This window comes from Microtus pennsylvanicus, chromosome 21 (assembly GCF_037038515.1).
Source record: "Microtus pennsylvanicus isolate mMicPen1 chromosome 21, mMicPen1.hap1, whole genome shotgun sequence".
Taxonomy (NCBI): Eukaryota; Metazoa; Chordata; class Mammalia; order Rodentia; family Cricetidae; genus Microtus; species Microtus pennsylvanicus.
Window position 1 is genome coordinate 32791398 of NC_134599.1, and position 16503 is coordinate 32807900.

Genomic DNA, 16503 nt, shown 5'->3' on the forward strand with positions numbered 1-16503 from the left:
GATTCCCCCCCCAACCCCCCCCCCCACCCCCGTGCTGGGATTAAAGGCGTGCGCCACCATCACCTGGCTGATTCTGGAAATTTTTATGACATACCTGGCTGTTTCCGGAATTTTTTATGATAAGTGTAGGAAGTAGGAATAAAGATGATTATCAACTGATAGTGTGTGCAAATGAAAGAGATAGAAAACCAGAATGACCCAGAGTCTCAGGAATAAACTCGAAAAGCTATTTTCTTGCTTCTTCTTGTAATAAAAGTCAGAGTAAGTTGGAGCGGGAATAATTTTCTAACTTCTCAATGCCCAGTAATGTTGGCCACAGAGAGTGACGTTTTCCCCTCTTGTGCTTTTACCCATAAGGCCTCGTTATCCTGCTCATCACCTGGAGTCTTGGTTATTGTATGGACTGAACTTTTTCCAATAACATAGTTCTATGTAAATATTCATTTTTGAAAGAATAAGTAAGAACGTGTCTCTAGAACTATGGCATAGAGTCCTAACTGTGATTTTGGCCTTGGAAGTTGCCAGTTTTACCTCTTTTTGCACTCTGTTTAGTGTCCTACAGTAGCAGTCAAAAGTCACAACGCCTTAGGCACACTGAATTCCACAGCAGAGCACGGTCTCAGCAAACAGCCACGGTGACACCGATAGTGCCTGGCAACTGCCGTCCACTCGGTGAGCCGTCCCTATGTTAGCGTCTATTAACAACAGCCAGTGTAGGAGACTGCCGTCAACGTCCTCACTTCAGAAACGAGGGATGGTCTGGTCCAGGTCACACAGCGGGTCTGTTGGAACAGTTTACACTTTTAAAACAGGCGCGGGACCGTGACTTCCAGGTAACTCTCCTCTTGCTATCCCTAGATGCCCTCTCCAGAACAGACGTAAAGTCCATACTTTTAGCTTCTACATAATCCTGCCTCTTAAAAATTGGAGACGAGGTATGTTGATTTCCTTAATGATTATTGCGGTCATCAACTGCCTGCTTTATATATAGCCCTGTTATGCTAAAGAATTTTACTGAAATTACCAGAGAAGCCTAGATGGAAGAATTTTGCCAACAGCAGTTCATATTTTCCCTTAGCAAATTTTGTTCGCGATTTTTCACCTGTTTTACTATTTTTGCTTATTTTCTTTTATCTGCTCAATACAAACCCCACTCCTATTTTTCTATCTCATATTACTACTTTCAACCTGTTTTTAAATAAGATTTCTTAGCAGTATTACCTCTTTTCAGTATTATTGATAGATATTCTGAAGTATTCTGTAGTAGTTTTTTTGTTTGTTTTAGTGCAACAGCTAAAAGGAATGGATTTTTAAAAAGTAATTTTGAATAAAGTACTACACACACACACACGGATAATTCTATGTAATTTTTTTGAGACAGAGTCCCACTCTGTAGCCCTGGCTGGCCTGGAACTAGCTATCCAGAGCAGGCTCGCCTTGAACTGAAAGATCTACCTACTTTGCCTCCCATTCTATATTTTTCAAGTTTGTTCAATACAATGTTATGAAATAATTGGAGAAAAAATAAATAATTTTAGGTCAGTTCAAACCAACAAATGTGTATTAGTATCTTGTATGTAAATAATCAGAAATACAGGCTATACTTTCCTCTAGGAGCTAAAGATATAAAAAGAGACAGTAACGAAAATGAAGAAAGAAAGCTAAGTAGGCAACCTCTCACCACATGGTACACGATTGATTACTAAATAATTAAACACTTAACATGGATCACCCTAGAAGTGTTCTTTTTGGAAAGCACCAATGGGTGGGAGTTTATACTGGATCTAGAAGTAATAGAAGGTTCTGGAGAAGGAGGAATTATTCCCGATGAGAACAAGGGTTACGAAATAGGTAAGATGAAGATGCGCAAGGCAGAATGATCCAGGCTACTGAGAAGGCCGTCTCGGTCCCAGGGAGAGGGTCCTATATGCACAGCGATCATCCAGGTGAGCCCGCTTTCTCTGCCTCGCTCCCGTCACCCAGAGTCGCCGGCACAGCTCAGCAGAGGGCACAGAGTGACTCTCCTTCGTTCATAGTCCTCGGTATCTATTCTCCCCACCTTGGTTAAACCTCGCTGTACCTTGATTTCTAGCCCTTTGAAGTTTATTAGGCTCAATATAGATACCCAAAGAAAGTAAATAACCAAACAATTGTGAATTTCAAAGTATTTATTTTACTAAGTTATGTAAATTATAAAATTATGATTATTTAAAACTAAAACTTTGACCATTATTTTCTCTTAGCGTCACATAATGGTCTTAAAATGATGGAATAATGAATGAATTTCTCATAGTAGCTTTTCTTTCTTTCTTTTTTTTTTTTATTTAGCATTTCTCTGTGTAGCCCTGGCTGTCCTGGAACTTGCTGTATAGTCCATGCTGGCCTCGAACTTGGAGATCCACCTGCCACTGTCTCCAAAGTGCTGGGATTAAAGGTGTGCTCCCCTACTGCCCAGCCATAATTTTTCATGAAGAGCAAAATTTTGGCCTATTAGACCATAGGCTAGAGTGTGAAACCCACAGGATCTGTTCTCATGCCTGTGTTTGAGAATGGTTCGCTATTTGGAAACAGTTGAGACTGAGGAATGGAATGAGGTGTTGTTACTCCTAGCCTTGTCTTTCTGGTACTTTGGTTCTTAGAACTTTATAGATGCTGTTGCTATTAGTTAGAGGCATACAGAAAACCACAGCAGACCAGAAGATGCCTTTGCTAAGAAGACTTTTTATTAAAAAAATCACCTCCATCCTGTGTTATAAGCTATGATTCATCATCGTACAGAACTTACTGTGAAGGAACTAGGTATTGTTTCTAAACCTTATTTTTTAAACTTAATTTCCCCATGGCCAAATTTTGTATTTTGGAAGGTTTGAAATGCTTCCATTATATGTGAAACCATACATGCCAGAGTTATTAGTTTATAAATGTGCGCATATCTTAAAAAAGCAAAAGCCGAGAGGCCTGACCCATCCTCTGTCTTTGAATATGACCGCTGTTGCTATGGTAATGGCTGAATTAGAAGGCCAGCACTTGACTTTTGGCTTGCCCTAGAAGTGTAGGATGGGCAAGAAGTCAAGAATGTGGCTTTGACTGTGCTGCTTTTTTATTATACTAAATGCACCACCATGAAATCATGCATTGCTCTTAGGGAAAGGAAAAGACAAATGAAAGCATTATACTGAGATGAGTGTGTACCTTCTGAGTGCCAAGGCAACGCTGGTGACCGGAATGATTGTTTCGTGCAGTTGGGTGTACGGTTGATTATCCTTACATACCTGCCATATTATAGGTACCTATTTCAATACACATTTCCTATCAAAAATTGTAATATTTTGGTGGATGTGAAGTGACATCTCGGTGTGGTTATAATTTGCATTTCCCAGTGATGTCAGGGTTACTACCCAGTGCTAAGAGCAGAGGCAGGAGAAGGTAGTAAGTTGGGGTGGTGGTGCCTGTGAAGAAGATCTATCAATATACGTGTGTGGTGCTGTCATAATGAAACCGTTATTTTTGTGCATGAACTAAAAAAAATTAATTTAAAAGCTGGCAAGGCTGGAGAGATGACTTAGCATTTAAGAGCACTGTCACTTTTAGAGTTTCTGGGTTCAATTCCCAATACCCACTTCCAAATGGACTCTGATACCCTATTTTGGTGTGCAGACATACATGCAGACAAGGTGCCCATATACATAAAGTATATAAACAAATCTTTAAAAAATGAAGAAAGAGGCAAGACTAGCTACTGAACATATAGGATAACTGAATTTATTTAAATACAAAGTTTTAAATTTAGGAATGGAATTGATAAGAGGTTTTAAACAGCTTTTAGTTTCTTATTTTAGAAAATCTTTATAGGACCTTTAAAATATCCAGTGTGTATGGAGAACTCAAGTTCATTGAGTCATATTTTCAAGTAATATGTCATAGATGTTGACTAATTATGACTTAATTTTCTACTTTATCTTAACTTGTTCCTGATTGCTTATGTAGTTTGCTTATATATAAATATATTGTTTCATAAATTAAAATGGTGCCTAGAATGTTTTTCAAACTTTTCTACATTCCATGTAGATATCATCTGTTTTCTTATAATGCAGATAAGACTTGGAAAGCCATTTTTTATTACATAAAAATAAAGACTTCAAAGTCAGTTGCATGTACAGTCTGTTTTTAAATATTTTTCTTCTAAAAACCTGTATTTTTGTAGTCTTTTTTTTCTTTTATAGTCTTTTAGGACACATTCCACCCTGTGGTTACTTTTTCTGTCTGTTAATCAAGGTAAAGTTCAGTGCCCATTTAGCACTATAAAAAGGATTTTGATGCATTTCTCTGCCCCTTCTTTTTATAGTCAGTGCTGTGTGGCTGCCACTCTTACGCAGCCGTCATTGATCCCAAAGTTAAGAACATATCCATTGCCAGCAGCTTCCCCACCCCTAATATCTGGCAGCTTTTGATTTGTTTTTTATTTTTTTTGTAGGGGGAGGCTTTGTCTGTTCAAGACATTTCAGTATGTGGGATTTTATGTCGGTTTTTTTTTTCCACTTAGTATACTATTTAGAATTTTTTTTAAAAAAAATATTTATCCAGATTCTATCATGTTTCAGAAAGTTATTCATTTTTCTATGGTCAATTAATATACCAGTATAGGATTAATAATACATCTTCATGCTTATCATGAGCTAATGGACAATGTGAGTTGTTTATACCTTTTGTCTGTTATATGTAATGCTACTGTGGTCTTTCATGTGCACTTTTTGTGTGTCTGTGAACATATTAATTTCTTAGCAGGTAGCTTGGGATGAAATGGCTAGAAAATGTAGTTGCTACACGTTTAACTTTTTGTAGAATGGCCAAACTCTTTTTCATAGTGGCTTCTTGTTGACCAGGGTTTCTGTCCCACCGGGCCCTGCAGCTGTTCAGCCCCAAAGAAATACACAGAGGTCTACATTAGTTATAAATTGATTGGCCCGTTAGCTCTGGCTTCTTATGAACTAATTCTTACATCTTAAATTGGCCCATTATTCTTGTCTGTGTTAGCCATGTGGCTTGTTACCTTTTTTGACGAGGCAGTCACTTCTTGCTTCCTCTGTGGCTGGGTCACAACTGCAGACTGCATCTTTTCTCTTCCCATGATTCTCGTTGCCCTGCCTCTATTTTCTGCCTGGTCGCCCTGCCTATACTTCCTATACTGACCAATCAGTGATTATTAAACAAGTACAAGAAGGAAATCTTTACTGGGCAAAACCATTGTCCCACAGCAGCTTCTTAACATTCTTGCTAGGAATGAATGAGAATTCTTCATGTTTGTCAGCACTTGTTTTTGTTTTAAAATTAATTAATCAGTTTATTTTGTGTATGGGTGGTTTGCCTGCATGTATGTCTGTCCACTACGTATGTGCTTGGTGCCTGTAGAGGCCAGAAGAAGGCATTGGATCCCCCAGGACAATAAATGATCGGGAGTCACCAGGGAATTGGACCTAGTTCCTTTGGTAGAGGATCCACTGCTCTTAACCACTCAGCCACCTCTCAGCCCCCTTTATTTTTTGCTATAAAAAAGTTATAATGTCTCAGTGTTGTGAAATGACACTTTACTCTGGTTTTGATTGTCATTTTCTATGTCATTGAAAATGAAAGATGCTGAGCATCTTTTATGTATTTATGATATATCTTCTTTGCATTCAAGTGTTTACCCATTGTAAATTAGATTGTTTATATTTTGGTTCTTAAGTTATAAGGCTTTCTTTTTAACTCAAAACTAATAAATAACTGTATTTTTCATGTCTTTAGGTAATGTTTAATGGTCAGGCCAGAGTACTTAGCTTAGCCAGCACCTCAGACATCAGTCATTCTTTTGTGATGGAAACATTGAGTATGCTCTCTACCAGTACTTTTGAGAGAATTTTATTTATTTTGACTTTTTGAGGCAGTTTCTCCGTGTACAGTCCTAACTGCCTTGGAACTTAGTCTGTAAACCAGGCTGGCCTCTAACTTAGAGATTCACTTGCCTCTGCCTCCCAAATGCTAAGATTAAAGGTGTTTGCCACTACTGCTTGGCTAATTGTTCGTATTTTTATAAGTAGAATTGTGAGATTTGGTTTCCTGTTTTTCTACCCTTAACAATTTAAAAATATTATAGTGTACATTCTAAGACATGACTTTCAACAATGACAGTGTCTGCTTCAGTATTAACTCAGAAAGTTGCGGTAATAACTTAGTGTGGACTCTTTCTTTTCTTTTCTTTTTTTTTTGCAGGGGGCATTGGTTTTGAGACAGGGTTTCTCTGTATTGCTTTAGTGCCTGTTCCGGAACTAGCTCTTGTAGACCAGGCTAGCCTTGAACTCGCAGAGATCCTCCTGCCTCTGTCTCCCTAGTGCTCGGATTAAAGGCGTGCGCCACCACTGCCCAGCAGAACAGCGTGGCTGTTGACGGTAAACATTTTACTTCCTTATCCTAGTTCTTGTTTAAGAAATGTAGGGTGGAATGTTTCAATCTCGGAGGAAAGTGTTACACAATGTCTTAGGGTTTATTGCTGTGATGAGAGACTGTGACCATGACAGCTCTTGTAAAGGAAAAGGAAAGCATTTATCCGGGGCTTGTTTACAGTTCAGTCTATTGGTCTGTTGTCAGCATGGTGAGAAGCATGTCGGCTTGGAGGCAGACACGGTGCTAGGGAGGTATCTGAGAGTTCTACATCTGCATCAGCAGGCAGCAGAAAGAAAGGGTGACAGTAGGCTGGGCTTGAGCGTCTGAAACCTCAAAGTCTACCCTAGTGACAGACCTCCTCCAACAAGGCCACACCTCCTCCCACAAGGCCACACCTCCTCCAACAAGGCCACACTTCCTCCCACAAGGCCACACCTCCTCCAAGAAGGCCACACCTCCTCCAGGAAGGCCACACCTCCTCCAAGAAGGCCAAACTTCCTAATAGTACCACTCCCTAAGGGCCCATGGGAGCCACGCTCATTCAGATACCACATGTAACATCCTCTTGCCTCAGAATTAATTTTAAATGCTTTGTCCTGATTGTGTTGTTTAAAGGGACGAGGGAGAAAAGGAAAAGAAAGGAGAAATTCAGTAATTCTGCTTTTAGGATTTCTTTTTTGGACAGGATCGCTAGCCCAGGCAGGATTTAACTTCTCCATATAGCCAAGAAGGCCCTTGAATCTTACTTTCTCATAATGCTGGGTTACAGCCTTTTTTTTTGTTTTGTTTTAAAAAACTTTTTAAAGGAAGTTATCAGAAAGAGGCTTGATGATAATCCACAATTATTTCCACTGCAGTAGCGTGTGTGACAGCTCCACACTGGGTGCAGTCGTAAAATCCAATGTGAAGTTTGTGTGTAGGAATTGTGCTGCTGACAGTCAGAGTCATCCACAATTGCTCTTTGAACTTCTGAGCAGTCGTTAAGATCATGTGACAGAGGATACCGGATGTTGAATCTGTTTAGAATACATTTTAAAAAACACAAATTGCAAATCAATATCTATCAAAGTATAGAGAACAGATTTGAAGAGTGTGTTGTAGCACGAGTAATAAAAACCCAGAGACAGAAATTGAGGTCCAACCTGAAAATCAGAAAAGTAAGGCAGGCAAGGCAGCCGAGCCACTAGAGAAATCTTTCCTCTCCCAAGGCTGGGTGACCATAGACTAAGCAGCCTTTGCCTCCCTCTCCTCCCATTTCTATTCCCTCTAGTGCTGGGATTAAAGGTGTGACTGACTCCCTAGGACTGGGATTAAAGGTGTAGACACCACCACCTGGATTTATTCCTGCACTGATTTTGTGTAGCCCAGGGTGGCCTTGAACTCACAGAGATCCATCTACCTCTGTCTCCCACATCCTGGGATAAAAGATGTGGATCATCATTACCCGACTGATGTAGGTGGGTCATCTGTCTATGTGTTGCTTTCATTGGTTAATTAATAAAGAAAACTGCTTGGCCTGATAGGTCAGAACATAGGTAGGCGGAGTAGACCGAACAGAATTCTGGGAGAAGAAGGCAGTGAGGCAGTCACCATGAAGCTCCGGCCCAAGATGGATGTAGATTAGAATCTTCCCCGTAAGCCACCATCTCGTGGTGCTACACACATGAATAGAAATGGGTTAATCAAGATGTGAGAGTTAGTCAGTAAGAGGCTAGAGCTAATGGGCCAGGCAGTGTTTAAATGAATACAATTTGTGTGTTGTTATTTGGGGTGGCTGTTGTAGGAGCAGCGGGCTGCGTCCCGCCACCCGGCTAGCTTAACACCTGAAATAATTACATGGAAACTGTATTCTTTTAAACACTGCCTGGCCCATTAGTTCCAGCCTCTTATTGGCTAGCTCTTACATATTGACCTAACCCATTTCTAATAATCTGTGTAGCCCACGAGGTGGCTTACCAGGGAAGATCTTAACCTGCGGCTGTGTCGGGAGTGAGAATCATGGCAACTTCTTGACTCAGCTTCTTTCTCCCAGCATTCTGTTCTGTTTACTCCGCCTACCTAATTTTATGTCCTATTAAAGGGCCAAGGCAGTTTCTTTATTTAACCAATGAAACAACAGATAGAAAGATGACCCTCCTCCATCATAAAGCTAGCAGTGCCGGAGCCGGATGGGACAAAAAGCAGGCCTACTCACCTCATCACTACACCTGACCTCTAGTGGCTTCAACTTTTCCTTTAATCTTCAGGAAAGATTTATTTATCAAAATACAAATAATATACCACTAGAGTGGTGTTCCAAAATATTCACTGGTTATCTCTGCATGTTAGGGTTTTCATGTTTTGTTATTTTCAAAGGACTCATATATTGCTCACACATTTTGGAACATGCTGAATTCTGTCCCATGTCATGCCCTGTCCTGCATATAAAATGTTTATATTTTATAGTTGTCAGTGACTTTAGTGACTCCCGTGTTCATAGAGGAGATACAGAGTTATAATATGGTTCGAAAGCTACGACTGATGGTTTATTACTTCATTTCTTTGGATTATGGTAATTTTGAGCTCAGTATTTAATTGGCTAGTTATGATTGCAGATGACTATGCAATCTCAATGATTATGTCAGAGAAATGGTATCTGATAGAAATAAAAGCTTTTTTTCCCTGGTAATATGATTAGTATTCTCTTGATATATAGATGTGTATAATTATATATATTCTAACAAATATATGTATACACACATATGTGTGTGTGTGTGTGTGTATATATATGGAGGTTGAGAAATGCAGGCCCATTTTTACCTTGTCTGACAGTCAGAGAGTTTGGAGATTGACAAACATAGTTGCTTGGTTCTTTTGAAGTTAAGATAGCTCCCTGCTATTCTGATGGGTGGTCAGGATATGCAAATGTACTTCTGCTTTTTCTTTTGTAACTGTGTGGTCACCTGGGGAAGGGCGGTCTTCAGCATAAAGTGATCTAGAACACCTTCACTACCTAGACAACAGGATGCTAATGATTGGATGTCTCAGAGTGATAAAGTCATTGACTGTGTGAGTTATCCCTTGTATCATGTTAATAAAGTCTTTTGTTACCTGCCCCCATTTATGTTGGGTATAAAATCTGTGGAAGAATAAGCAGGCAGATTTCAGTCACTGAAATGCCCTCCCCATACTTTCCATGGTTTCTGTCCTGTTATTTTTTATGCATCTTCATATTCTTTACTATATTTATAAAATTCCCACACCCCTACCCTGGTAAGAAGTATTTTTGTCGAGGCCAGCCCTTGACATATAACTTTATACACACACACACAACACACACACACACACACACACACACACACACACACACACACACACACATTCTAGCCCTATCTGTACTGTCTTTTGAGTTTAATGACAAACTTAACATAGTACTGGTGCAGTGCATTTCCAGTGCTGATTATACTATAAACAATCAGAATGCCCGGAAGCAGCTACAGCTGTAATTCTGACGGTGAATTAGAAGATCGTGGTGCTCTAGCTGAAACAATTGCCAGTTGGATCCCTTACTAACATCCAGATAATCAAATGCAGTATTTGAAGAGAGAGTGGAGCTAACGGAGACAGAATTGAGATTAGGAGTAAATACTATGAGTCCCTTTTGCCTGCTAAGGGTTCCAGCTGTCCATAAGTGACTCGTGACTGACTGGTTCCTTGTGACTGGTTTTGTGATTAGTGTACTGCTGCAGCAGAACTTTCTGTGTTACTGAGGGTGGTTCTGGGGTCGTGTGTGTGTGTATGTGTGTGTGTGTTTTCTTTTATTCTAAAATTTTCTGGGTAATATATTTCTTTTTTTTTAACTTGTGTCTTTAAGAATTTGCTTGTATGTAACTATAAATTATTTTCTGTTAAACAGTGATTTAAAATGTATATTATTTAAGCTGTTGATTATAATCAGGACATGCTATTACATCAAATACTCTGAATACTATGATTTGAGTTTTTCCCCTTCTCTCTCTAGTGGGTAGAAATTATTTTAAAACTATAACATGGTAGGGTTCATTAGTATTAGGTGTTAGGCATATTCTTAAGACAGGCCTCTTCACCAATGCAAATAACTCCAACCAGACCAAATTAGACTGAATAAAAGATGCCTATCTTTTATAAAGCATCCGAGTGGCTGGGAGAGCATGGCAAGGGAAGAAGAGGGGCGGGGGGAGAGGGGAAGGGAGGAGAGGAGAGGGTGAGCAGGAGGGACCATGCAAAACCCAAAGACCATGTGTTCCTTTTCTGAGTGGCAACCTCCTTTGAACACCAGCCTAGAAGCAGTGCTTGCTGTTAGCTGCTGAGTATAAGAGGCCCAACGATTTTCCTGGGGGGGGGGAGGAGATTTGACCTACCTGTCTTGGCGGGATGAGAAGATTGATTCCCCAGGTGACATCCAGGAAGTTGAAGAGGTGAAAGGCTGCTTTTTGCTGTGTGGATGGCTTTGCCAAACACAAAGGCAAGCCTGGAGGCAAAATATCCTTTGCAACCACATATCTTCTTGGAGGAGCTAAAGGGTGCCATGGGAGCTGGCATGTCTCTGTGTTAGAAGCTCTTTTGTTAAATGCCATACCCTAAGATCTGTAAAGGCACTTGAGAATTGGGTACCAGTACCTGATATTTAAACTGGGCATATAAGCTAAATTTAGACATGTATTTTATACAATTAGTTACAGCTTACCAATGATAGTAACTGTAAGAAGATTAAAAGGGGTATTTTAATAAGTCAAAGAATACTGGTGCACGTGGGTACTCTTACCCAAGATGGTAGTGGGGTCAAAATGGCAGTTACCCATGTGTTTGTATTTTTCTAGAGCTATTTTAGTGTGGAGGTAGAAATTCTACTGATCTTAAAATGAGTACACATGCACACAGAAACACAAATTGAGCATACTATGAGAACATACCCACAAAGTTACACAGACATACTGTGGCCACATTGTTCTAACAGACAGACAAATAAAACACTTTTAGAAACGTGTCAGCTGACCAACTTAAAAATCCTGGTGTAGTTAGGTGGCAGAAGCCAGGAGAGTGGAAGGACAGGAAACAGATTTGTTTTATAAAATCCCAGAGTGAGAAAAACAGCAAATAGCTAGAGAGCAGGGAGAAGGGAGTGGCCGGGAGCGTGACAGAAGCACATGTCTTGCTTATTTTACGTTGCTTGTTATATAGCCCCAGTTTAAAAGGACTTTTGTAAAAGGCTACCCAAGGGCATTTGAGTAAATGGCTTGGAATCGCAAGAACCCATTAGAAGCCCATGCCTATTGGGACTCAAGCCTGTGGCAGTGTGTCTCTCGGACAGTGCTCTTGAGTCAAAACGGGTGCATGAGAAATGAGTGGCGGATATCTCCAAACACCCAGGTCTCATCTCAGCTAAGTCCGGCTTAGCTGTGTGGGTCTGGCGTTTGGCATGGTGGCTACTTCATCAGAAAGTCCAAAAATCTACAAAAAATAAAGGTGCGCAAAAGGGCCCCCAGAGACTGGCCATGTACTCCAAAAGGGGAACTCAACGAGTTGAAGCCGATGTTAGCCTGGCGGAGAGCTTGCGAGAAGGGCATTTTCCCAGCACACGATGCTGGGCCTATGGGAAAAACAGACCCCCTGGGTGGAAACCTCCATATATTAGGGATATTCCTAAAATGAGCCTCTCCGCTTATGCAAATAATTCCAATCAGATCAAATTAGACTGAATAAAAGATGCCCACATTGGCTGCTGCGCTCCCGGGTGGCTGGGAGAGCGTGGAGAGGGAGAGAGAGAGCGAGAGCAGGGGGACCACACAGTACCCAAAGACCACGTATTCCTTTTCTGGGCAGTAGCCTAAATAGCCTGTGGGAGTGGTCCACCACTTGGTGGGCTTTTTTTGACCCTCCCCCGGGAAGGGGTCACCTCTTGGCGGGCTTTCCCAGAGGTGGAGTCTGGACCAAGGCAACTTTCAGGGGGAGGGGGCTTCCAAAGATGGATGCTGGGTATTACATTGGATATATCACAATTTGCTCTGAGATTTAAAAAAGGATTAGACATACTGTTATTTCAGAAATGTTAAATAAAATGCTCTATTCCTTTGCAGGTTTAATAGTGGATCCTTGAATGTTGAAGATGTTCTTACCAGCTTTGACAATACAGGAAATGTCTGTAAGTTATATGCTAACTGTAAAATGTATTCAGTGCTTCAAAAAGCAACTTTTAGTTTTTATCTGCTGTTTGTTATACTTACTGTGTATATATTTCTATGTGTATGTGCACGCACACATAAATACATATATTCTTATGTATGTATATTTACACATATACATACATATTAGAAACTTTTGGTGCTGTTAGCTGTAAAACACTGCCTCATAGGCGATGCATACTAAAGGGTGTGTGGCAGTTTTCACAAAAACTTTTTGGCGATGTGTGTATTTGTGTGTGTGATGGAACATAGATCGGAAGGAAGTCTGGATTCTCCAGTACTGTTCCTTTTGTTTCTTGTTTCCATTGGGACTTTTTTGGATCAAGTTGTTGGTCTGCTTCTGCTGGCTTTGGGTGATTTGCTTTTTAAAACAGATTAGATATAGAACATGTTCTTCATGATGTACTTAAAATCCAAGGTTTTGTTTATATACTATTACAGCATATATTATATTTTCGACTAAGCCTCTGATTAATTGGTGATCTATTTCTCTGCTGAGAACTTCACTTAAGCAATTCTAAAATAATGTCATATGATGATCGAAAAGAAATCAGCCAAGAATATATCACGTCACAGTTAAATAACATGATAAGAACTGTGTGTGCCCTCTAACTTGTTGCACAGGATACTTAGCAAAATAATGAATCAATAGTAAAATATGACCATTTCAAATTTAAAGAGAACTCAATTTTTTCTTCAGAGGAAATATATAATAAATTATTATCTATACTTAAATGATAAACTTTGCAACTAGAATTGTTTTACCAAATGGATGGATTTGAATTGAATAATGTATAATAATAGATATTAATTTTGTTCTATGACCACATTTTGGCTAGCTCTTGCTTATATAGAAAAATTATATTTTGTCACTAAGGAGTCTGTAAGTATTCTAAAATTATCCTAAAATATTTAAAATGATATAGGTTTCTTTTGCATGGGTAGTAATAGATTACCTTTTAGTTTATGTGTATTGGCCTTTACTGAATTCTGACTTGGGTGTACCTTGTAGTTTTGCTGGGAGCTAGGCAAGGACCGGTGAAGGGATGCTATGGTGGTAGAGTATACTGGAATAATGTTAAATATCCTTACATCAGCCTTGAGCACACACCGGTGAAGGGATGCTATGGTGGTAGAGTATACTGGAATAATGTTAAATATCCTTACATCAGCCTTGAGCGCACACCGGTGAAGGGATGCTATGGTGGTAGAGTATACTGGAATAATGTTAAATATCCTTACATCAGCCTTGAGCACACACAGGTTTAGAACGTGATCCTGGAATGTGAAGTAGAGAAGTTTTAGCTTAGTAGCCTAGAACAAGTGCTGTTTTCCTGACTCAGTGCGACCTAGGGCCACTAGCTGGCAGCCCTACATGTGATAAAGGTCGTTTCCTAATGGTCCAAATTATTATTTCACATGTGAATAATGTCTTATTCTTCTTCACCATTTTCTCCACCACCACACCCCCACGTTGTTGCGCTGATAAATGGAGAAATTGTGTGTTGAGGATGTTTCTTCCTGCTGTCTGTTGTTTGGTAGGAAACTTCAGAATGAGTGAGACATATCTACAATGGAATCCTCACTCAGAAATTTACCTTAAGCAATTTCTATTATAGTCTCTGTGGACTTTACTTTATTCATTTTTAAAGACTACACAGACACCAGAGAGCACCCTATTTCTCACAGCTAATACTCAATAAGTGGAAACTAGTTATTTATTTGTTTATTGCTCTGGTATCATTCCTTTTCGTATTTGTTTATAAATATGAACATTTTATGTTGTTAAGGATTAATTTAAAATAAATTTAAGTTGAAAGGAGACCCTAAGAATTATTTTGATATTTTAAAATGAACTATTTTGATTGAACTAAAAAGCCAGAAAGATTAGATAAAAAGCTAAATTGCTTATCAAAATGCATTATCATAATAGAGACTTAAGAGCCTGAAAATATTGCCAAGTGGCAGGTGTAGTAACAGAAGCAAGGTATATCAAGACTTCTCTTCCTATGTAACTATTTTTGGCATGCGAGTGTCTGTGGGCATGTGTGGTGTGTGTGTACGTTCCTGGGAACGGCTGTATGTGTGTATGCATGTGTGTGGAGACCCGAGGTTGGGGTCAGGAGCCGGGGTCAGGAGCCTTCCGCTGTTGTTGGTCCCTACCTATTCACGTAAGCCAGGTCTTGTAACAGAACCCAGAGCTTGGCCATGCAGCCAGCCTAGCTACCCAGCTAGTCTTGGGGCCTTCCTGGGTGCTAGTGCCACAGTAGAGACGGGCCAGCAGGCCCAGCTGCCATTTCCATGGGTCCTGGGGATTTGAACTGAGGTCCTTGTGAGTGTGCTGCAAGTACATTCTCCACCGAGTCATTGCCCGGTCCTTCTGCAACATTTTACTCTCTAATGTTTGTACATGGGAGCGTACTGTCTCTCATCCTCTCCTCCTGTCTTTGTTCCTGCGCCTCTTAGCTGCTCTTAGTTCCTTTTGTCCCCCTGGACAGTTCTACTTCCACGGCACAGATGCGTCTATAATTTATGTGATCATATATTTACTCTTCAAGAGAACATCTATTGAAATTTTACTTAATGGACAAATAGGTCAAGCCTTATTTCAGCATAGCAAATACTAGTTGCAGCTTTCATATAATCATCATCTTAAAGTGCTCATGGACAAGAAAGTAGTTTTTCACTTGGTACTTACGTCTTTGATGTTATTAGTGTTGCTAGGTTGCGTTTGTGAGCTGAAAGCCCAGCAGAGGGCGCTACAAGCATAAGTCTCTTTCAGAGCACAGTCTAACCAGCGCGTCATGAATAATAACTAAGCTTTCTCTGTATAAACATTTGAGATGTGTTTACGTTCATTCATTTATTTCTAGTACAATGCATTTGCCAATCATTAATATAAAACTTTTCCTTATCTTTGAATGTATTTTGTTTTTGTTTGAAAAGTCAGGTTTTGTCTTTCTAGCTTTAAGTAAAAAGGAATGGTTCTGATCCTTTAAGGCCTTGAAGTTATGCCCAGGAATACTAGTTCCTATAGTACTCGTGTGCAAATGCCAGGGGATAGTTACAATGAGGAAAGAAGCTTCTCATGGTAGAAGTGATGGGCACAATTACTTATGTTCTTCAACTTAATATTACTTAATAATAAAAACAGTTGAAATAGTTTAGAATCAGGTTGTGCATGCCCAGTGAACACAGCGCGGGTGTCATGTAGTAGAGTTATCCGTCTCATGCTCATCATATGCTTTTAGAGATAAAATGAATATTAGTTCCAGAATTTCCAAGAAGATATGGAAAAAAATCTCCCTAATTTTGGGAAAGAATTATAATGTAATTTTTTTTTATTTCCTAATATATTTGAAAAGAAAATAGTCTTTGTACTTGATTTTGTTATTTATGCTTTGTATGTAAACATCCAACCTTAAAATGGTTTATAATCTTGAGATATATTTTCACTAATTGACTTTTATTCAATGTTGTAATAGGAAATTAAGATGGATTTGGTGGGCTGGATATGGTATGTAGTGGTAGAGTGTTTGCCTACTGTTCACAAGTACCTAGGTTTGCCTTTTCACTGCAGAAAGAAACAAAAGTTTCATGCAGAATTCATCATTTCTACATCCCGACTCATTGTGTAGGACCCCAACACACAATGTATTTCTTTTGGCTTTTGTGGAAAGCATACTATGTTAGTCACCTCCCTAAGGCGAGGCATATCTGTTTCATTCTTTGGTTCCCACTACTCAAGAGCATCCTTCCTGAGATACCCAGGCTGCTCTACAGAGAGGATGTGCTCAGTACCAACCCAAGGTGTGAGCTAGGGAGAAGTGAGGCCAGCGAGGGTTGCTTCCACGTTTGGCTCAAAGACCCGGCCTACAGAGCA

At 39.8% G+C, this 16503-nt stretch overlaps 1 protein-coding gene across 2 annotated transcripts in view; it reads left to right on the forward strand.

Moving 5' to 3' along the window:
- Positions 1 to 16503, forward strand: part of Camkmt (calmodulin-lysine N-methyltransferase) — a 391397-nt gene that overhangs the window by 12121 nt on the left and 362773 nt on the right. For both annotated transcript variants that reach the window (XM_075955374.1, XM_075955375.1), the window contains exon 3: positions 12516 to 12580. In XM_075955374.1, the coding sequence (XP_075811489.1) occupies positions 12516 to 12580 (65 nt within the window). The remainder of the gene's footprint in view (positions 1 to 12515; positions 12581 to 16503) is intronic.